This window comes from Lissotriton vulgaris, chromosome 5, assembly GCF_964263255.1.
Source record: "Lissotriton vulgaris chromosome 5, aLisVul1.2, whole genome shotgun sequence".
Lineage (NCBI taxonomy): Eukaryota > Metazoa > Chordata > Amphibia > Caudata > Salamandridae > Lissotriton > Lissotriton vulgaris.
In genome coordinates, this window is record NC_141693.1 from 439930810 (window position 1) to 439955140 (window position 24331).

The 24331-nt window shown below is 41.0% G+C and overlaps 1 protein-coding gene across 1 annotated transcript in view; it reads right to left on the bottom strand.

Annotated features, from left to right (window-relative positions):
* Nucleotides 1–3341: 3341 nt before the first annotated feature.
* Nucleotides 3342–24331, bottom strand: part of LRRC38 (leucine rich repeat containing 38) — a 525027-nt gene continuing 504037 nt past the window's right edge. The window contains exon 2 of the mRNA XM_086920105.1: nucleotides 3342–3906. Coding sequence (XP_086776231.1) covers nucleotides 3668–3906 — 239 coding nt within the window. The 3' untranslated portion in view covers nucleotides 3342–3667. The remainder of the gene's footprint in view (nucleotides 3907–24331) is intronic.

Here is a 24331-nt window from a genome sequence, read left to right on the forward strand (position 1 = left end):
CAGACTGGCCCCAGAAAGAGGGTTGGGTTGGGCCTGAGGAACAGTCCCCTGACAAAGAGGCCCACCTCCAAAGTTGAAGCACAGGGGCTCAGAACAACTCTTTAGACAGCCATGAGATAAAGAGCTCTGTTTGAGAGCCAGGGCGAGATCCAACCACCAAAAGTAATTAAAGATGACCCCGAAGCTAGCCTTTCACAAGGCGCCAGAAAAGCTCTGCCGAATTAAGTGTCAAAAGAAGTGCATGAGACATCACTACTGTCCGCCAATTTTTATATTACTGCTGCACTCTTACAACTGCAGTCTGAATGAAGGAGCTGTACGCCTGTGCATTGACATGTTTCAGGTCAATAAGGCGATTGAGCGAGAGAGACATCCAGATCCTCATATTGCTGATATGATAACTCAACTTAATGGTGTGAAGTTCTTCTCTCGACTCGACTTAAAAAAGATATCACCAATTGGAGTTTGAATTAAAATCAAGGTACATTACAACCTTTTCTATGCATATTGGTCTGTTTTGCTAAAATAAATTGAGTTTTGGTGTAACCTGTGCTGCAGAATGTTTCCAAGACATCAATCGACATATCATATAGCTTGTACTAAATGCATTTAACTAGAGCAGTGAAATATTCATTTTCAGAACACACCGAAAGAGCATGACAGATCTCTTGTACAAATATGTAATTTGCTGAACAATGCAGGTTTAACTCTGAATGCCGACAAATGTGAATTCAACAAGAAAAGCCTGACATTCTATGGCCATGTCTTTTTCGATGGGGATATGAGACATGATTCAGCTAAAGTGCAATCATGGTCTGCTGCCATTTCCCAAAAGGACATATCTATGTTACAATCATTTCTTGAAATGGGCAATAACTGTTCTATGTACATACAAGACTTTGCTATGGTCAGTGCACTGTTACGAGAAATGACGAAAAGGAATGTCTTTTCACCGGTCAAGTGTATGTGAGAAGAGCTTCCCAAAAATCTAAAGAAGTAATTGAGAATGCTACTGAAATGGCTCACTTTGAGCCCACACTTCATACAGAGGCTGTAGTTGACTCTAGCCCTTACTAGAGACTCCTTTCACTTTCAACATGTGGCTTATCGAACATTAATGTCAATGTAGAGACTGAGTCCAGACAGACTGTTCATGGCTCTGTGTCTGCTGATGATTCCACCTCACCTGTGAATATTACCGACACTTCTACTGCCAGTTCCTGGTTTGCAATGGCCCGATCAGGGAATGTGATTCAGGTGCCACAACGATTGATTAAAGAATTATAGTTGCCTGCATATTTATAATCATCTGTGTATTTATTCATGTATTTATTTGCATATTTATTCATCTATTTAGTTATTCATCTATTTTGAAAAGGTAAAACTTTTTATTTAACAAAGTGAGAGATGTAGTGTCTTCTAAAGAAACGCTGGGACTTTTGTTTCCCACTGTACACCTTAGGACTGTGATATTAGCGTTGGAGGGATGAATTGAAGAAAGGCTTAGAATTTTTAGTTCTGACTTATACACAGCAGAATAAAGATGTCTAAAATTACTCTCCCAGTGCGGCTTGGTTTTTGGCGAGTACCCCAGGCTGACTGGGTGCTACAGTGTACAGGACCACTGCTATTGCTCCATGAAATGTTTGTATTTAAAGTTCTTTTAAACACATCGTGTTTCCTTAATAAAATGTGCTTCATTTAAAAAACCTTTTCTTTCTTTAAACACAATGACAGACATGATTGTACGCTCACCCTTGCAGGCCACCATACCTATGATTGTGGCCAATCATGAGGGGAGGCAAATTGCAACCTGCCTAAGTAATATTAATTAGGCAGGTAATTCTGTTGCCCCCTTTGGTATTTTGTAAACTTTTCTGTGTTAAAGAGGTTGATTTGCAAAATTCTATTCCATTTGCAAAAAGTCTGTGAGCTATTCGTGGTCAAATTTTACAAATGGAAAAATAGTACATGAAGACCACAATTCTCTTATCGTTGTTCACTAGATAGCAAAGGAGAGATTTATCTTGACAGCAAGGGCCCAAACTTACCTTACCAAATATGATGCTTTTTAGTAATACATGTGTGGCTCTGCTGCTGTCTTGTAAGTATGTTTCTAATATTGTCAAATGCACCTCTGATTGTTGCATCCATTGGTCACACACAGATCACTTGTTGAGAAATTGTGTTGGTTTAACCACTTGAGGATACACGTTTATTCTTAAATGAAGTTATAAAGAACTTTGGATATGTGCCACCATTTGGCGCATCATGTCAAGAAAGCAAGCAATAAGAGATGTATTAACTGTGGCTCATCTTGTTTAAGAGACATATGCCTATAGTGAGGTTTTTAAAATCCTTCACCCTGCCGCGAAGATTTAGTAAAGCCATGAGGAACATTTGATGAAGATAGGATAGATGACACCGCTTACAAAATTGAGTCTGCCATTATTGGTTCACTACATTAGTTACAATACTATTTATGTTCAGACAGGAGTTGATGTTTAGTACACTATATACAATCTACAAAAAGACAAAGAATCACTAACTACTGAATCCAGCAGTGTAAAGTGGCATGTGCGAGTACCTTGTCAAGGAATGCTAACAGCTAAATTGAGAAAGTTTGTCTCATCTCCAAGCACTAGGCACTATCCTGTTACATAGGGTGAGTACCAACCATAGAAGAAGCCATTTGCAAGGGTTTTATGTTCCATTTAAGAAGTTACACTGACCCTCCTAGTATTACACACACTGGGCCTCAAAACCTCAAACTGAGATAAAGTGCTGGGAGGAATTGGCACTGTGCACCAACTAACACATATGAATGCAAAATGGGTCATAGGCAGCATTGCAGGAGGTGGACAGGTCAAGGCTTTCTATCTGTCATCTACTAAGTTACTGTGTGACCTGAGCTCCAAAGCATAGAACTCCGTCTAGCGGTTGAATTGATTATACATTCAGAATAAGTGAACTTTAGAAATCTGCCACCCTTCCCAAACCAGCAACTCATTTGATGATGTTCTTGGCAAATTTCATTGCATTTAATGAAGCTCAACATAACATATAATGATGTGTTCACGATAACCCTTGTTTAGAGTAAGCATTGTCTCTGGTTCGAGGTTAATCCGGTGAATCAATTGTTCATCTCTTCTGTTGTTTTAGGGGAAAAACATAGCTACATAAGATGTTTAATGTGTGTGGATCTCTGCACATGTTTGGATAGAAGAAACTCTTTTCTAGTGGGGGATGAGCCTTTATAGTAGGAATGTTCACTCATGTACAAAGAGAGATCTCTCACCCCCTCCCCTGCCCTCTAAGCCGCCCCCGCTGTCTTTCTCCAGTTTCAGGGTATCTCTACTTTCAAAGCAACTGGATGTGCACACAATAATAAAATGTATATGTTAACATCTGCAATGTGTGGCACTCAGCCCTCTAAAACAGTGGCAACAAAAAAGCAATTTATTTTATGGAGCATAATATTCACTCTCAAGAAAAGAGGATCTTTATATCTACTTTTAGAAGCAAAACTATATTGACCTCTGTCATGAATTTCTTTAGAAAGTTTATTTTTTATCTTTTCTCAGTTGTGCCATGGTGATGTATGCGACCATTTATAAATAAAAATGAGATTCTCTGTACATTGTTTAAGATACATAAAAAAATATATTCAGTCCTCGTCTTCGTCGTCGTCCTCTTTGCTCGGGGCGCACCTCTGGAAGCAGTGCACAGTTGTGGCCAGGAAGAAGCTGGAGAAAATGGCAGCAATTAGGACGACCACTCCTGAAAAAATGATGATCAAGAAGTCTGTTAAGGACAAGCTAAACTTGCATTCGCTGAAGCTGATCTCCGACAGCTCGTGCAGGAAGACCTTCCTGTCCTCCAAGGAGCAGTGGATTTCTTGAACTCCTACAAAAGAAGAGCACAAAAGAGAGGCATTAGTAATATGGTGGCTCCTGATGCTCTTATTGAAGGCATTTGTCATGGAAACACTATCTCATGCTTACATGTGCTACAGGATGATAAGCTAACATTATTTCTTACACCAGTTCCACTTTGACTGATGTGAGCTATTTAGTAGCTGAATATCATTGTTAGAGTATTGTCTGACATAAATATTGAGTCATTATTAGTGTCTTAAAAATATTGCCCAGTTGGAGTTAATAATAGAAAATGTGCATTGTCTGATATAAATATAATGTCCTAAATATCATCTAGAAAAATATTGCCCCATGGGGGGGGGGGGGTCATAATAGAAAATTGACACCTAATGTCTGCCAACAATTCTTTACACAATATCCTGACATAGACAAGTGCATTAACGGAAGCAACAGATTTTCCTTACGAAACTCTGGGGCATATTATCAAGAACGCCATTAAAAATTAATTGCCGGTTTACCGGCAGAAAACTGCCGCTAATGTGGCGATAATGGGCTTGATAATATGCTCTTTAGAATTCCAATAGAATTCATGTTCTGGTGTGAACCTGGGATTCTATTGAAATTCTCCAGGGCATACTTTCAAGCCCCTTATCGCCGCTTTAGCAGCAGTTTTCTGCTGCTAAACCAGCGATAATTGTAACGCTGTTCTTGATAATACGCCCCTCTATACTTAGAGCATTGATTAAAAAAAAAAAACATTTAATAAAGATTGAACCTTTCCCCCAGGGATCTTGTGGAAGGTAATTGAGTAAAATACATTAATTTTACAGTTTTCTATGTTTGAGTAAACCCTTAGAGAAGCCATCAGTGTGCTAAGTGTTTCTATGACAATACATAGGAAATTTACACTGTGAATAACGTAATATAGAGGACAATCACAGAGGCAGGAACTCTGCTCACAACAGGTAGAAATACAGCTAGAGCCAGGCACAGCAGGATTAGAGTTTAGCTGTCCTTGCAGAACTATTGTAGCTTGCCAACAATCTAAGCTGGACAATTTATTCAAATGGTCTGAGGCTGACGAAGTCAAACTTAAAGAAATAGCAAGCTGACAAAAATACTACATTGACAAAATTCAACCAAATTTCACAAATGTACTAAAAGAAGCTATATTGTACTGAATCTGAGTGAGGATTGCATTGAAAAAAATAAAAGCAAGAACATTTCTAACAATGCCTAAAATTATTAGTTAGTGTATATATCACAAAATAAATGGAAAGTTGTATTAGGGAATACAAAATGATAGAGGGACGCTGGAGGCTGTACTATTTGTATGGTAGTTGGAGCCGAAAGGAGGACCAAATCCAGGGAAGCCTTACATGAAAAAGAGAGAAAATAATTCCAGAAAGTAAAGATGGTTAGGAAGAAAAGACACAAGTCAGGTGAAAAGCAAAATTTGAAAATAAAGGAAAAACATAACTCTGCATATGCAGCCAAAGACCGAGGAGGACTTTATGTTAAAAGACCAACTATTAAGGTCTTCCCAACTAAGGTAAACAAGTATTGGCAAATCCAATTAGTCGAGGTTGGGCCACCAGCCTTTTGGCAATTCTTATTTTGTCATGGGTTTTGCAAAACTTGATCACTCAGGAAACTGCCAGATTTTGATCAATCTAAAAAAATAAAATCTTCAAAAGGCAACAATCTTTTTTTGATCAAAAAGCACACCTTACATTAGCCCTGGCACTAAAAGTAACTCCTTAGTGTTGTGATGTGCTCCTTGTGAAAGGGCAGCATCCCATAGTTCATAGTGAACTCAGCCAATGGCTAAAGTGGGCTTACACGTTGCGCCTTGATGCATGCTTGGGGGACGGTGGGGGGATGTGAATGGCACAATTACAGATGAATGGATGACATGCAGCTTAAAACCCCTATAAGTCACTCTGGAATGCACATAATTTTAGTTTTTAGGTTAACATATACTGTAATAGGCTAATCATTCTGCCTCTTGCCTTTGACAAAAAAAGAGAGAAAGAGAAAAAAAGAAACAAAAAGAGAAAGAAAAAATAGTAAAGAAAGAAAGAAAAAATAAAGAAACAAGGAAAGTAGGGGAGGAAGGAAGGAAGGAAGGAAGAAAGGAAGGAAGGAAGGAAGGAAGGAAGGAAGGAAGGAAGGATGGAAGGAAGGAAGGAAGGAAGGAAGGAAGGAAGGAAGGAAGGAAGGAAGGAAGGAAGGAAGGAAGGAAGGAAGGAAGGAAGGAAGGAAGGAAGGAAGGAAGGAAGGAAGGAAGGAAGGAAGGAAAGAAAGAGAAAGAATAAAGAAAGAAAGTGAAAAGAGTGAATGAAAGACAGAAGGCAAGAGAGAAAGAAAGCAATAAGGAAGGAAAGAAAGAAATATGGAAGGAAAGGAAGCTAGAAAAAGGTGTTACAAGTGCTGCAAAAAAGGCAGATTGTTTCTCCCTGGGCAAAGTTTATTAAAAACCATTGGTGAAACTGAATCCAGAATAAAAGTGTTCTGAAGAATTCTCTGCCTAATATTTCACATTGTATAATATTAAAGCTTTTGGTTTACGAATTGCATGCATAGTAAAAAGAGGAGAAGTTAATACAGAACAGTTTCAAATAAAGGCAATGTATTATTTTGTGAAAAACCAGCAGTCAGATAAACAAATAACAGTCCAAAATGAATTTACATCATTGTCAGGAGACAGGAACTGATAAAGTTGGAATGTGCCAAGTGGTCACATCTGGTGGAAAGCATCCTTCTATTACATCAGGGGCCTCACTAAAGTAATTATAAAGGGAAAACAAAAACACTGGCACCGAAGGGAACTATCTTGAATGTGGATGTGCTCATTGTGAAAGAGCAAAATGCAGTCACTCAAAATTAAGTTGACCAATGGTTTGGCTAGGCTGGCTCAAAATCTGTGTATGCTGTAGTGGGCGGAATCAAAATGTGAATGACACAACCACAGACCAAAGGATGGAGAGTGGTGGCTGAAAGCCCCTTTAAGTAAGTATATTATACATATAATTTTAGTAAAATCAAAAGGTCTTTGCTAATGCCAGACCTAAAAAAGGGCAAAGTGAATGGTGGAGGACAGAAGTGGAAACAGCTACAGGTTACGAACAAGGGAAATCACTGGTTTCTGTCCCCTTAAATTGCATATACAAATATATAGAATTTCCAGTGCATGAGATGGATTTGTAAAGTAAAGAAAAAAATGTCCTTATAAAGTTTTGCAGATGTACATTTTGCACTATTCACAAGAGGCATCAAAGACCATAAGCCCTGTATTTACACACTACACTGCCTGTTAACATACATTTTACGCTCAAAATGCTTCATCTCCTTTCTCTTTCATAACTTTTTCTTTTCTCTAGTCAGACCTTCTCCAATCTTCTTACACCACGCTCTCATCCCTCTACCTTCCACCACACTCACTACTTTTGCAACTTCTATTTGCCAACGCCAGCCTTAGAAAACTGCCACTCATTGCAGAACTCAAGCTTTGCAGCTTCTCCTGTTTCTCCATCCAATCCCAATTCACCTTTGGAATAATGCCATAGGTATTCTTGAATCTCTAATACCAGCCTTAACATGACCTATACATTGGCTATTGTTAAGGTTCCTCCTATGTATGTTATCTATGATTTGTATGATGCTCAACTGTCCTTTTTTGTAGGCCTAGCATACAGTATACCAAAACAATACAACAAAGAATAAAGGTATTTTTATTAATGCAGTTTTGCATAGCATATACAGTTTTGAGGGCGCCATAATGCTTTTCTTAAAATTATTGCATCACAGGCATAGGGGACAAACATGAAATAATGATATATAACAAGTTATCAAAATGTGTAGTGAGTGACATATGTAAACAAAGAATGCAAATAGTAAGTATAAACATGTACAAGTAAAAGTAATAACGATAGCAGATATGTGTTTACATATAATGTAAACACTATGTGGAGAAGGTAGAAAGAATAGCGGGTATGTACAAAATATAAATGGAGTACATTTTCACAAATTTCATAGAGATCTGTCCCTTTCTTCTTGAAGACAGCAAATAGATTGTTTCTGTTTAGTTCTAATCCATTGATGCATTGTACTCCTCTTTAGACAATGCTCCCAGAGTGCCATATTGACACATTTGATCATAAAAATGGAATGATCCCTTGTCCTATTGGAAAGCATTGGGCAGATCAGATATCCTAAAGATGCAAACACGACAAGTTGGTCGTAGAAGGTTACACTCAGGTCACCAAATGCCCTTGACAGTCTCTATTGAGGAGCTACAGGCCCTATGTCTAAGTGCATATCATTCTCTTACAAACAGTCACTACTGTCACATCTATTACTATAGTAGATGATCTGAACAGTTACTTGCAGGTATCTACAGCTACATTCCAGAACTTCCTTAGGTGCACAGACAATAGACACAGCAAGAGGTCTCCTGATACAGAGAATATCAGTGTGAATCTCAGACCTGTCAACTTAAAAAATAACTTCATTTTACTGTGTGAGGGGCTTGAAGTAGTTGAGACTGGAGTTGGGGGGACTGTCCATTACCAAACCTCCAAAATTCAAGGGGGCGGGTCCAAGGAGGGGGTGGGGCGCGTTTGGAGCACAGTGCTGCCCAAGCAGACCCCTGGACCCAATAAATTACAGAGGCTTGTGAGGCTGTCGCCCAAGTTCTGGGGAAGCCGTAACACCCCTGACGGACATCGGCGGTGCTGTGACTCAAACACAATGAGCTTGAAACATCCTCTTTACAGGGGTGTCCAGCCTATTGTGTATTTACAACGTGATATCAGCTCTTCACCTGGAGACCATGTTACGAGAGGTGAGATAGTGATACACACAGGTTGTTGTGTGAATTGGTATGTCTTGAAGATACTAATGCGAGCAAGAAAACATTTTATTTTGTATATTTTCAATGATGTACAGTACAATAGAATGTGTCCGCATGGAATCACTATTGAGGGAATCCCACACCTTCTGTCACTAAAACAGCACAGTTGATATGGAAGAGGTGGGGTTACATGGACAATTGACAAAATCACAAGCTTTACGGCCCCAAAAAGTTTTTCTCATCATCTACAAAAGTTTTTCTTTAAACTGGAAATGTATTTCCAACTCACAAAATAACGCTTGCAACCCATTCTGAATGGAAATTAGCATGAAAGGGACGTCCCCTCCTATTTGTGAATCACAAAGCAATGGATCAGTGGCTTGAGACCACAACTCCAGTTGAAAAGTATTGATCAATTACTCATACCCCACTTGGGATGGTAACTGATTCACATAGGGAGAGCTGTCCCCTCTGCTTTGGGAATCATGGCAGCTGTCTCAGGGAAAGCAGCCAGTGGTCTAAGGAGCCACTGCTTGCTCCACTGATGCTACTCCTTCGAGTACATTTTCAAGAAGTCAATGCTGCTTTTAAAAATAATGTTCACTTGAAAGGAATGCGAACGGAGGGGTGGACGTCTGCTGTGCCTCACTGTTCCTCATCTGTGCTTTCATATTCTCAAAGGTCCTAAAATGCCTCTTTCCTCATTAATATTCAGGAAACAGCAATGTTGCCAACCCCTGTGAATTCACATTTTGTAATGGGAATAATTAGTACATCAGTCGCATCACAAAATGAAGCACTGTTCACAAACCAAACGCTGTGAAATTTGAATATGCTGTATTGTGAATAAGGTTTGCCACATCAAGCTATAGATTTGCTTAAGGGCATTTTTACAAAGTTCTATATCCTTCTTGGAATCTAGCATAAATCTTGTCATATTTTTTGCCATCAGTGGAAGTACTAACTCCTACATGTATTATATGCCTTCTAACCATACTCACGTGTAAATGTATCACCTCACCTAGCTGCAAGTCCACACTTTTTCGCTATTCACCATTCCTAGTACATAATAATAAATACATTATACTCTTTCAACTTTAATTTTTGTATGCATGCATATAAAAGCCACCATATTCCAAGCTAAAACCCTCCCGTTTAGTAGTAAGCATTCACCATTTTCAAATCTCCCCAACTTGTGTCTCCCATATTTACAACAAAATCATAAGATTAAGGGCCATATGTATCAAATTCGCAGAATTTCGGCCTTTGCGAATGCTAATTAGCTAAATGGTATGTATGTAACATATTTGAAGCAAAATAAGGAATCGCAAAATTTGCTATTCCTTATTTTGCGATTGCACTTAAGGAATCCCAAATTTTGCGATTCCTTAAATGCAATGTATCCAAGAAAAAATATTCAAAAAATGCCCATAAGGATTCGCAAATTATCACCAACTTCTAGTTGGTGGTAAGTTGCGAATTCTTTAAAAAAAGCTTTTTTCCGAAAAAACCAAAGGTCCCATATGACGCTCATACATGCCCTTAGGGTATGTATGTGCGCCATATGCCCCCAAATATTATTTTCAGGGGTGCAGCAGGGTGTTCTTGAGACACCCCTGCACCCTTGAAAGAATTCCTAATTTGCGATTAGCAAATTGCTAATCGCAAATTGCCCCTTCATTCCTATGGGCCTCCTGGCCCATAGAAATGAATGGGTAATTTGTGATTAGCAATTTGCTAATCGCAAATTAGGAATGGTAAGGAATCGCTATAAAAAAGCGATTTTGTTCATACATACCATTTTGCATTTCCTAAATAGCGATTCCTTAAAATTCGCTATTTAGGAAATGCAAAATGGTTTGATGATACATATGGCCCTAGGTGTGAAGAGATCACTGCCACTTTGTCATTGAATTCTCAGGAATGTCATGCATTAAAATGCTTATGCATCCCAGAGGTTCCAAAGCTGTACTTTTTGACTGACCCGCGGTTGAAGGTTTTTTTGCACAACTTGCAAGTCACCCTCAGGACAGAGACTTTGGTCTCTCCTTCTCTGATGCAGAAGAAGTACCACTCGATAGACCCACTTTGGTGGCCTCCTTCCTCTTCTCCTGTTCTTGTTCCCTCTCCCTGAAGCTCTTGTCTCAGGGTGGCCCCCAAAAGATGAAAAAAGACAAAATGCTAGAACTACACATATAAGCTCTAACAACACACAGCTAAATCAGTATAGTGTTGGAAAAGAGGAAGGACCCAATCAGAAAAGCTTCTACTGTGAGTCATTACTCATGCAGTGCTTTGTAAAGTAACACGGGATCACCAAAGATAAAACAGGAAGCGAAACACAAGGAAAAGTATTCAAACAACTTCAGAATATCACCATTATTAGAAGCTGTCACAAAACCTCAGAGGTCTTACTTCAAAAACAAAGGACCCGGGTCCTGCAATGCTTTTTCAGTATTACAGTCAGTGGTGGCCGGCAGCCATGACCGCTGCAGGTAGGAGCGGTGGGGCGGTGGGGCAGGGTCGGGGGGGGGGGTATTTGGAAAGACGAGTGCAAGAGAAAATCAAATAATTAATTAACATTTCTCTCGTGGTTGTCTCGTGAAATCCCCCCCCCCCCAGCTGTCCCCACCGCCTCACAGCTCCTATCTGCAGCATCCGAGACTGGTGGCCAGGATGGCTCGCAGGTGGGGGAGGGCAGGCGCAGGTGGTTGCGGGGGGTCAAGATTGCGGGAGGAAGTGAACACAACAAAAATGATAACTTACCTTGCCGCCGGGTCCCGCATCTCTGCTCCTGCTCTCCTGCCTCCGACTTCAGGAAAAGGAAGCAGGCAGCCAGACTCCCCCCCTAAGCCAATCACAATGCTGCAATGCAGCATTGTGATTTGTCTGAGCGCCGTGACACGGCGCTGAGCCAGGGACTGGAAGGATGGGCATCTTCTCCACACAGGCTGTAATGCAGCCTGCATGGAGAACGGGGAAAGTGCCCATGACTGGTTTGGGCAGCCCAAGAGGGCCGACCAAACAGTCATTACACACTTAAGAGTGGGCAAAAGCTCTTCCTGTGCCCTCTTCTAAGAGCAGAGCAGCCCTGCCCACCCTCAAAACATAAAATTATAATAACTGAAAATTATTATCATTTTATGTTTTTGCTTCTTGCACTGCTTGAAAGAAGTGGGCGACGCTCCTCCGCCATAGCGGAGGAACCGCCACAGCTTGCAACACCATGGAATAGGAAGCAAAACCTCAACACAATTCCATGACACTCTACTAATGGGTCAGTCTAGCAGGAGCGCCAAGGAACCAATGGAAGGTAAAAAAAAAAAAGAAATGAAAGCAGAAGACTGATTTGCTACAAGAGGAACAGTGCTTAAAAATATTCCCAAAGCAAAAGAAGCAAAAAAACACATTTCCTGACTGGTTTTGTCAGAGACAATCTGAATACATAAAGCCACCTACAGACTCTGGGAACAGCCTGGTATCGAGCACTGCAACGGGTATGTCTACTGCTACTGCTGACTCCCAATAAGACAACATAATTGTGGTTACAACAACTTTGACTGCACCACGTAGCACTATGCTTGAAAAAGTGGTGTGACAGTTTTTCAGCCTACCTCCTGGGAACAAAGAAAATGCCTAGAGTGTCATCTGCTCCATCTGCAAACAAGAGCTGCACAGGGTAGACTTTGAGCAGTTCTCATGTGGGACCCTCTGATCTCTATGCATCCAAAAAATATTGGGCAGGCTAAGTACCAGTTGAATCATGCAGCAACAGAACATGGGCCCACATGCATCATCCCGGGATTTTGCGAGTTCTAAAGTGCGAAAAATAGCGATTCGCATTTTAGAATTCGCAAAACGGGATGCATGAATATTTTCGCAAATTATTTGCGATTCGGTAGAAATCGCAATTTCTACCAAATCGCAAATATTATGCGATTTTCAAAGTGCGAATTCGCAATTCACATTGATCCTATGGGCCAAAAAGCCCATAGGGATTAATGGGAATTCGAATTCGCACTTTGAAAATCGCAAATCCTGATTGCATTTCAAGGGTGGTGAGGGGGGTTCAAATGAACCCCCCCTGCACCCATGAAATGTTGTTTTCGCATCATGTTGCACACACACATGTCCTAAGGACATGTGTGTCCGTAACATGAATGTTTAAAAAATGCATTTGCTGTGTTTTTAACACTTTTTGCAAATTTACCGAGTGGTTCAACCACTCAGTAAATTTGACACCCTAATTGCGAATTCGCAATTTTAAAACTAATCATGCATTGCTTTTAAGAAATCGCAAATTTGCGATTTCTTGAAAGCAATCGCATTTTTAGAAATCGCAAAAATGTTGCGATTTCTGAAAATGTATGATGCATTCCAAAAATGGATTTTGGAATCGCAAACGGCCGATTTTAAGGAATCGCACCGTTTGCGACTCCAAAAACCCTTGATGCATGTGGGCCACGATGCTTACACTGCTCCTGTGGATATCTTTGAACAGCAACAGAAACAAGAGGACAAGAACATGCAATATATTGCAACATACTGCAAGGTACCACCAGCCTGTGACTTCGGTCTAGATCTAGATCACTAAACAAGTTTTTAGGAAAGTGCTGAAGATACACTTGTAACACTATCGCAAAACAAATTAAAAAAGCATGTTACAATATTAGGGCTTGATTTAGAGTTTGGCGGATGGATTTAGTACTGTCACCATGGAATAGTCATTTCCTTCAGCCATGGCCAGAGTACTCCTTCCACCAAATTTATAGATGTGGACCAGCCCAGCTGACATTTCTTGCACTTACAGAAACCTCTATCGTGGTGGTTCCTGTAAATGCATTGAAAGTTTGACAACCAGCTCCTTTCATTTTTGTTTATATTTTCAAAAAGAAAATCTCAAAGTGAAAATCCCAACGACATCGTTGACGTGAGGTGGGGAGTCAGGGTGGGTGCCACATTCTCCATGGGTTCTTCCACCCTGGCAGATTCCAACTTAGTGTTAGAGTGAATGTGTTTGTTGAGTAAATGTGTTGTCAGGGACATGTTAAAATTGGTGCATTGAGAGCTCTCAAACACAATGTTCTGTGAAACCTTCTCACTCTGCTAACTTGGACTGGATATTTGTATTATCCAATAATGGGTCCTTTTTATCCCCTTCCAGTGCTATCTGCCCACCATAGACAGCAGATGCCATTTCTAACATCCCCCTTCAATGTCTCCTATTCATACTGTGGCTTATGCAAACTCTCGTTCTGACCATTAATCCAAATATCTTACATCGCCATCTGATTCATGTTATTGACACCTACCATAAATTTGAGCTTCTCATGTTTCCTTCTAGGATTAACTAAATTTACAGCCCTCCAAACTCCGCTTCTCACACTGCCCAAAATGCAAACACCTAACAGTGTCCTCCACATGCATTCTTCCAAGCTACACAATTACATCTATGTTACATTTTGTCCATGCAATTAACTTAATTGAGGAACTCTCAACATGTGTGTCTAAATGGTGGAAGGAAAATAGAGGAATTTACGTTACATAAGGTTTATTTACCTCCTCTTCAAGGAGTCGAGTAGAAGCAAAGTGTATACAAAAAATAACTATCCGTGAGGTAAAATACACCAGGATTGTACCTTCTTCCTTCCAACCTTGATAACTCGATTAGGGCGCATGCTCCATTCTCTATATTGTTGTAATGCATCACAGTTGAAATGATTGAGCACAATTATAAATTTCTTTGAGCTTGTTTGTTTATAGTATGACTATCCAGTGTTTTAATTTTGTCCACTGGGCATTTATTGATCCAGGCATTTGCTAAAATATTTTTTAAAAAGCAGATTTCCCTTCCATACGATGGTTATTAACATGTGTCGTTTCTAGTTCATTTTAAAACGCATTAGGACAACTTAGTTTTGGTTACTGCTGGTTTCTGTCCGATTCGAAGGAGAGTTGTTGGGAAACAAGTGAGCCTTGATTTAATGTCTAATGTTTAGCAGGCTGGAATGATGAGGAAACAAGTGATGCATGTGCTTTGTTCTGCATGTGGTATCCTACAAAGTAGTGAGTCGTCAAATGTAGCCTGATGGTCAATCGGTTGGAGGTGGTACTTCGGCTGTGATCCTTAAGATGTTTTCTGAAACTAGAGTATAAAATTGATTGATGTGCTCAGAGAAATGTATGTTTCTCTGGACTACCTTTAGACCCTTGAGGACGGTATTCTACATATAGAACTTGAGAAGCGGCCTTTGAAAGAGAGCTTTGGGTCTGAAACAGAGCTTGATTTTTGGCATTCTTGTCACATTTGACCTTGATATATCGTGGTACATCTCAAAAGTTAGATTTGTGGATTTGTGCCTAATTAATTTAGCTGTATTTATTTCATTTTGTGGAACGTGCTCAACAATTCTAAAACTCTACAGGCACATCCAACAGACTCTCTGCCCAGGTGTTCTAGGTCAGCAACAAGCTTAATGCATACACTATTTGTTTAGAGATGAATTTTTATTTATTTATCGCTGTTATGTTTTCATTAACTTTATTTTTCTCTCAGATGTCACTCGTTCCGCCTCAATGGCTGGGAATGTCAACTTAAATACATATTTGTCCTTTCATGACAGATTAGAAGGCTTTCTGGGGAATACTACATTTATTCAAAATTCTAATATTTGTATCATTAAAGGGATAAACAACGTGTTTCTTTTAGTAGAGTATTTTTAGAAAGACCGACACATTAGTAAAAAAACGCCAAACAGTATCATCTGATATCTGGTAGGAAAGGAATGAATGCACTCTACATATGACTAATCCAGCTATGTATGCTTACTGTGATCGACGACCACAGAGAAGAGAGACCACTCGCAACAGATATAAAGCATTCAAGCCAAAACTGACTTCTACAAGATGGTTTAACCAGGATCACCATTTTTAGAATCCTGCAACAAACCTATCAGAAGATCACTCTAATTAGTATGACAACACAGTGGTGTCGAAAGGGGGGGTGTCGGGGGGGGGGGGTGGGGGGGGCGGGGTGCTGGTCTGCCCCGGGCAATCAACACACAGTGCCCACACCACAATTGCTCAATACATGTTTTTAAAGGGTAAGAAACCAATTTATTGTCACTTCCCTAGACAGCGTTACTTTGTGTCCATTATTTTATATCTTTTTCATATTTTCAAAAAAATCATAGCAGAAAAAAGACAATAAATTCAAATATTTACAAGGCTAAATAGACTTTGTACATACAGTAAAGACAAACATTATTTACACATTAGAAAACATTTCGACATCAAGCATTTACAAAAAAATAATAATGATTATATCACAAATAACAATTATTACAAACAATTAATGAGAGAAACTAAGTTTGGGGGGGAAAAAACACTGACAGGCAGTGTTGTTTGGGAGAAATAAATCACCATTTTTAAGATACTAAGACCGGCTGGTCCAGTATTCAAACGTCTATAAGTCATTGAGTTACTTAAATTTTTTTCCCCCCAAACTTAGTTTCTCTCATTCATTGTTTGTAATAATTGTTATTTGTGATATAATCATTATTATTTTTTTGTAAATGCTTGATGTCGAAATGTTTTCTAATGTGTAAATAATGTTTGTCTTTAATGTATGTACAAAGTCTATCTAGCCTTGTAAATATTTGAATTTATTGTCTTTTTTCTGCTATGATTTTTTTGAAAATAGGAAAAAGATATAAAATAATGGACACAAAATAACGCTGTCTTGGGAAGTGACAATAAATTGGTTTCTTACCCTTTAAAAACATGTATTGAGCAATTGTGGTGTGGGCACTGTGTGTTGATAGCGATTTATATAGGGTCTAGCCCCCACCACTTAAAGGACCTAACCCCTGTTGTTCACAAAGGTCTGCCCCGGGCGGCATGAATTTTGAGTGTGGCAGCCCCCCTTACCTGCTGCCATCGGGGGTAGGCAAAGGAACACAGGAATCGCCACCCCCGTTCTTGAACCGCGACCGAGGGGCGGCAAAAGCAGGGACCGCCACAGGCGCAAAAGGTCTAGCTACACCACTGCCAGGAGACAATCTCAACTATAACCGTGACTGTTACAGGGGATATACAAAGTACACAGGGCAAAACACATGTTGGCTCAGTGCGAATAAATATTGACAAGCATAACATATATAAGCTGTGTAATCAGAATCGAGAAGACGCCCTCAATGAGAACTAAAAAAGAATGATGGACACAAACTGCAAACAAAAATCCTTTACTTCAATGAAAGTCTATAAAATTGATTATATACTTTGAAATGTGTATTAGGTATCATTGAAGATTGATGAAATTAAGAATAATTGGGACAAACACACTCTTCGAGAAGTTTTTTTCTTTAAATTATATTGAAAATGCACAACACTCATCGAAGCTTCTAATGTACGTTGGAATTGTCAAAAAGATATTGCTTACCAAAGTGGCCTATTTAAAAGTAGTGTTGAAACGAGGGAGTAGTGCAGCGTGCTGGCTTGATCTACGTTTTATTGCTCTTTTAACTAGTTTCGTTTTAAATTGGTCTAGATTGTAATTTTCATTGGTTGTAAATAAATCAATGGGGCCGTGAATATTACATTATTTATGATCTATTAACTTGTTTTTAAAGTTACATTGATGTCAGCTAAAGTGTATGCACTCTAAACATGATGGGACATCAAGGAAAATTATGAATTGAGAACTGATATTAAATTTGTAACACTGACAGATAACATGTTGGAATATTTGCCAAAGGGACCCCGGGATAAACTTTACACATAGAAAACCTACCTTGATCTAAGAATATTTGTTTGTTAAGAAGAACTATGAAACAATCATCCCAATAGATTCATAAATAAGTAGTAAGCTTAATGTACTTAAATGTATATGTGACATCAGGAACGTTACTCGCTCAGCAAAAATTAGCACAGTTCTATCAGTCTTTAATTTCTAGGTACTGTAATTGTTCATAAAACAGGCTCCTAAAAATGGCAGAAGTAGACAGGTCATTGACATGAGTCTCATGGAGAAGCTGAGGAATAATTGGCCTGGTAGGTCAGTTTATCTCGCTCTCTTGTAAGTAAGCACCGCCAGTTATTACACTTAACAATAAAGAAGGCAGTGAACACTCAAGCCACTCCCCACAACTACTGAGAATATAGAAAATGTGCACAATGCTGTTAGGGAGATTTAATAGTCCAAAGTCCACACTATGGGGCATATTTACAATGAACTGTTCGAGCAAGGCGTTAGCCTTCTTGGCTTAACGCTGCGCTCCACCACGTCTGAAATGCAGGGCTGCGCCTTATGTACAACAATACTGCTCAGAACTGTGTTTTACCCTGCGCTGGTGCTAAATTTAGCTGCCTAGCGCCAACGCAGGCAGAGTGTAGCACACAGTGAAGTTGCAACTTGTCATTTTTTTCAATTATTTTTTATGTAAAGGAAGGGACAACTTCCTGCACATAAACAATCAATGACGTTTTGCTGTTTCTATGTGTGCTGCTTAACACCACGTTGTGAAAAAGGCGATGCGTCTATCGTCACAGGAACATATCAAAAAGTGACATTCCAGTGGCGATAGGGGCTTGTAAATATTCCCCTATATATCTTCTCACGTTATCCGAACAGCCCTGTCCCCAAAAAAATAAAATGGATGGAAATAAAGAATCAAGGTTGTTTAAATCATTATCCTACAGGCTAATCTCGGTGAACTTTCTGACACCAATTTTTGCACTTATTTGGAGTTTGGTGGCAGGTTACTCTGCTCCAAACGTGGCAGTGTACTCTTTATACCTAATCAGCATTGCGCTTATTCTATTTAGAGTCAGGGGGACTACATTGTCCTGATGGTGGAGCCTCTGCTGGCTCCACAGGGACAAATCTGTTACCGAAGGCCCAAAAAAATGTGACCCCAAAGCACTGATAGAAACCTCCCAGTGTGTCGGGCACATTTATTTGTTCAGTTTCAAAACAAACTCCCACTTCTGAAATTTGTTTTTGAAGAACAAAAAAACTTTTTGGAGTAGCTGCGTTAAATATGGTGGCTGCTCAGCAAAATTTCAGTGCCTTAAACAGAGCTGCTGTAATCTCTGTATACAGAGGTCTGTCTTCCTTTAGGCCAATGAAGTAAATCCCACTGTGCCCTCTTGGACCAACAGACTAGCCACCAAATTTTATTTAAGACCCTTATAAATGATGGGTACTGTGTGTTATAGGAAAACCTTCAGGGTTGCAATGGATCTAAAGATTATTGGGACTGGTTGGTAATAGGGATGTCACTTCATAGTCTGTCTGACAGTATACTGAAAACACTCTGAATAGTTTTTTCAGAAGTTATGCAGTGTCCCTTGTAGTCGAAACCCTGCAAGGCTTTTCGATGCAGATACTTACTACACAGGGAAGTACCATGCAGGCCTCTTTTTGGTACTTTATCCTGGAGCACTTTACCACAAAAGTAAGTATTTTTTTGTCAGAATTCATAAGAGGGATTTAAAAGTTAAGGGGTACGTAAGGTTCAGGAAAGTAAGGCTAAAGCAGGGTGAAGGTAGAGGGAAGTAAGGGATTTCTAAGAGTCACGGGCAGGTAGAGGTAAAAAGAGGCAATAGATTTATGGCTCGAAAGAGGTAAAGGTAGGTACCTTTTTAAAAAAAAAAAGATTGGAAGTTTGGGGGGAGGGGTTACCCAAACTAGAAAAAGGAAAAAAACTTATATATTACCTACTGGGAGTCGCCCAGTAGGTAGTTATAGTTAGGACCTTGTTTGCCAATATCTTTGGCGTTGTTTGACAAATCTTCATGAAATTTTCCCCAAAAAGTGTTAAGTTGGGTATTGTTGTACATGGAAGGTTTTGAGGTGATCTATTAGGCGGGGGCTGAGAAAAAGGAGGGTCAAAATATATGCGTTTCCCACATTAATTCCCATAGGGATTTTGAACTTGACCAAAACCCGAACTGCTGGACAGAATTACACCAAATTTGGCAAAAATACAGCTTTTGGGCCAAAGAGACTACAAGAAATAAATGACTCATAACAGTCACTACACATCAGATTGTGCTCCAATAGAGCAACAATGAATTCACCTGCATTAAGGATCTCATATAGCTTTTAGCGTAGAACACAGGAGGAAATACAGTTGCTTTGCTTTAGCCAAGCCTAAGAAGTTAGGATCTTTTCTGCTTTACTGAAGAGGAGCATCACCTGGGGCTGCATACATTAAGCGTGAAGTGCTGACTAGTTACTCTGAAGCAGGCCTTTCACTCACTTCCCCTCCTCCACTCTCTGGTGCTACAGAGTTGTGTTGCAGAGAGGTGAAGAAAGGGGCGTGGCCCCGGACCACCTTTCTGCAACGCAGCTCAGTGGTGCTTACTGGAGGTTCCTGGTGGGGTAGTTGGGCCCCAAGGACCCTCAGGATTCAAGGGGAATTAATCCTCCAACTTAAAACCAGACAGGGGGCGTGTTTGCACAATGGTGAATCGAGGGGGCGGGCCTGATGTGACATGTGTGTACTTATCCAATCACTCCGCGAAAAACCAAGCACCTATAAATTCACCAATCACTCTCCTTGCAGTACTTTAATCATCCAGTCAGTACCCATGCACTCATGCAATGACCCATACACTAACTCATGCACTACTATAATACCCTGAGCACTACCCATGCAGTCCAGCCATCGCCCTTTCACTACCCATGCATTCCTCCAATCACCCAGCAGGCACCATGTACTTATCCATTCACACCGTCAAAACCCAAGCACTTATAAATTCACCATGCACTCTCCTTGTAGTATTCTAATCATCCAATCAGTACCCATGTACTCATGCAATGACCCAGGCACTAACACGTGCACTGCTACAATCCCTGTGTACTACCCATGCAGTCCTCTAACCACCTACACACTTCTCATTCGCTCCTTCATTTCCCCTTGTAGTACCCATGCAGTCCAGCAATCACCCTCTCACTCCCTGTGCACTCCTCCAATCCCCCAGCCACTACCATGTACTTATTCAATCACTCCGCCAAAACACAAGCACTTATACATTCACCATGTACACGCCTTGCAGCACTGTAAGTATCCAGTCACTATCCATGTACTTATGTAATGACTCAGGCACTATCACATGCAGTTCTACAATCACATCTGCACTATCCATGCAGTCCTCTATTTACCTACACACTACTGATTCACTCCTCCAATTACCCAGGTAGTACCCATGCAGTCCAGCAATCACACTGTCACTCCCCGTGCACTCCTCCAGTCACCCAGCCAGTACCATATACTAATCCAATCACTCCGCCAATAGCCAAGCACTTATAAATTCACCATGCACTCTCCTTGCAGCACTCTAAGTGTGCAGTCACTATCCATGTAGTCATGCAATGACCCAGGCACTAAAACATGCAGTGCTACAATCACATGTAGACTATCCATGCAGTACTCTAACCACCTACACACTATTGATTCACTCCTCCAATTACCCAGGTAGTACCCATGCAGTCTAGCAATCACACTGTCACTCCCCGTGCACTCCTCTAATCACCCATCCAGTACCATGTACTAATCCAATCACTCCACCAATACCCACGCACTTAAAAATGTTACAATGCACTCACCTTGCAGTACTCTATTCATCCAGTCACTAGGCATGTACTCATGAAATGGCCCAGGCATTAACTCATGGAAAATACAGAGGAGGTCATGCTAATTACAGGGTTACCCCAAATCATAGTGTTCCCTAGTGTGTGTAGGTGTTTTGGCTGTATTCTAAGTGTCTTTTAGCATAGCACTGGCTGTAGGCCTTGTTAGTCAGAGTCAGTTACCACCAGTACCTGTCAGCAAAAGGTTGGGGGCACAGGAGGAGTTTCTGCTCCTCTGTTGGTTCTTTCTGCACATCTCTTGCTTTTTCCTGTACTTTGCTTCGTCTTTCTGGACTTCTATTGCCTCTTTATGCATTTGTCTTGCTTCTTTCTGTACTTTTCTTCCTCTTTCTTCACATGTCCTACCTTTGTAGGTATAGTTAGAAATTAGCATATAAAAAACCTTTGAAATTCACTGAAAAAAAACATAGATTTCAGGGACGTGATAGTTAGAAATGAGCATTTAAAAAACCTTAGAAATTCACTGAAAAAAACACAGGTTTCAGGGACATTATAGGTAGTTGGACATTTCACTCGTACAACACCAGAGAAATTCATCTGTTATAGTTAGTTCAGCTAACTATAACTCGTGCCCCCGCAATGCACTGATGACATCATCCATGTGATAATCTGATGCACCTCCTCATACCCTAATATAGCCTTTGATACACCCACTCTAAAATACAGACTACCATTTTCGAAACCATAGACACACCAATACCAGTTAGTACATTCCCACTCACTAATTCCTGGGTCTACACACATATCCACTCATTTATCCATACAGTCACTCATACACACAGTCAACCATCAATACGGCACTATCATATGCACTCACACATCTATACAGACACTCACATACCGCCACTCATCCATAGAGTTACTCACACACCTAGTCAGTCATGCAAAGAATCAATCACACTCCCATTTACTCACCTATACAGTTATACAAACTTCACCTCACTTATTCAAACATATACTAACACATACTTACACTCTTATTCAATAACTAATACAAGCACACATTCCTCCATACAACCACTCTCACAATCACTCACTCTCACATATAGTCATTTATATACTCCAACACTCACATATACTGCCTTTCACATATGCAGTTACTCACACATACTCCACTAAAATATCCATTCACTCACCAACACAGCCATACGCACACTCACTCACCTATACAGTCGTTCACAGATGCACTCATGAACCCATACACCCAGTAAATCACCCACTCACACATCCATGCAGGGAGTCACACATATAATTCCTACACACTAAATACCACATACTTTCTTTCCACATAATTTCACTGTACAACATGCCACATAATTTCACTGCACACAACGTACATCCACTCCACTCCAAAAAACATTACAATGCCAATAGCTCTAACTCTCACAAATTCGAGACGTATTGCATTGCAAATGCTTCTTTAACTAGTAGTCAGGTTTGCAGAGTGGCGGAAAAAGGGGGTTGGGCCTCCGACCAGCCCTTAGGAATTCCGCTGTATAGAACTTAAAGGAGGCACCACAAGGGGTTCTTGGCCTTCAGGAGTAAAGTGGACTTTGTAACTCAACCAGTAGTGTGCCAGGAGGTGCATTGGCAGAGTGGTGGACTAAAGGGGGGCGTAGCCTCCGAAGAACTCTAAGCAATTCCCCTGTGTGGGACTTACTGGTGGTAACAGATGGGGTCGTTGGCCCCCAAGGACTGACCCTCCTTTTACCTCAAGTATGTCTCACACAGCAGGCCACGCCCCCTTTGCACACCACTCTGCAAACGCGCTTCCTGGCTTGCTCTTGGTTGGGGAATGAAGTCCCCTTTGATGCTAGGGGTCTTTAGGGGCCAGCTAGCCTACCTGAAGTCCCTTTGCCTCTTGAGGGTCCCTGGGGGCCAGCTAGTCCTCCTGTTACCTCCAGTAAGCCCCACACAGCTCAATTGCAGAGAGGCGGTCAGAGGACACACACCCTTTTTACACCACTCTGCAAATGCACCCCCTTGGGGAATGAAGTCCACTTTAGTCCTGAAGTCCTCAGAAGACAAGGGGACCTTATCGCCCTACCAGCAGTGCGCCAAGAGGCACATTTGCAGAGTGTCGTATAATCGGTTGTGGCCTTGGACCACAACTCAGTAATCCCACTGTGTAGGGCTTACTGGAGGTACCTGGAGGGCTAGTTGGCCCCTAAGAACCCTCACCAGTGAAGGGGATTTCATCTCCCAACCCAGAGCGTACCAGGAAGCGCGTTTGCAGAGTCTTGCAGGGAGGGGTGGGGCATCCAACGAGTTGCCGGTTTCTTTTTTTTTTTTTAGGAAGGAGAGCTGAGTGGCCCCCCTTCCTTTTACCCTTTTGGGCCACGGAGACTTCATCCCCCAGGGCCTGAACCATTTTTTTAAAAGAATAAAATGAAATGGGTGGGTGCGTGCGGCCCCTCTCCCGGGCCTTTGCGGCCCAGGGGACCCCATCCCCCGAGGCATGGCCAAACCGTTGGGGACCACAGGGGGAGCCTCAATGCCCCTGCGCTCACTGCAGGCTCCCCGCCTCCTGTGGAAGCCGGCATTGCTTTTGAGCAAAGGGAGCTGCTGACATGCAGCTCCCGTTGCCCAAAAGAAACTCTGCTTCACTTCATGGAAGCGACTGACAGCAGTTTTCCTGCTCTCGCTTTCATGAAGCGAAGCAGAAGTTTGCTATGAAACTTTGCTAGGCCATGCCTTTTAAATTAAAAAAAAACCTGGGGGAGTGGTGGTGTGCCTCATGGCCTCCGCAATTATTGAATATCACCCTGGGGAGGTGGTTGTCCTCGGGGCAGCAGTAAATGATCAAAATCTTTGAATATCTAGTGACGTGGAGCCTCTACAGATCTTGACAGATGACAAGCTGAGATTTGATTCACTGCTACCACCTCAACCAGGAAGTGATGGCAGCCATCTTAAGACTAGGGTCTCAGTCTTGAGCCC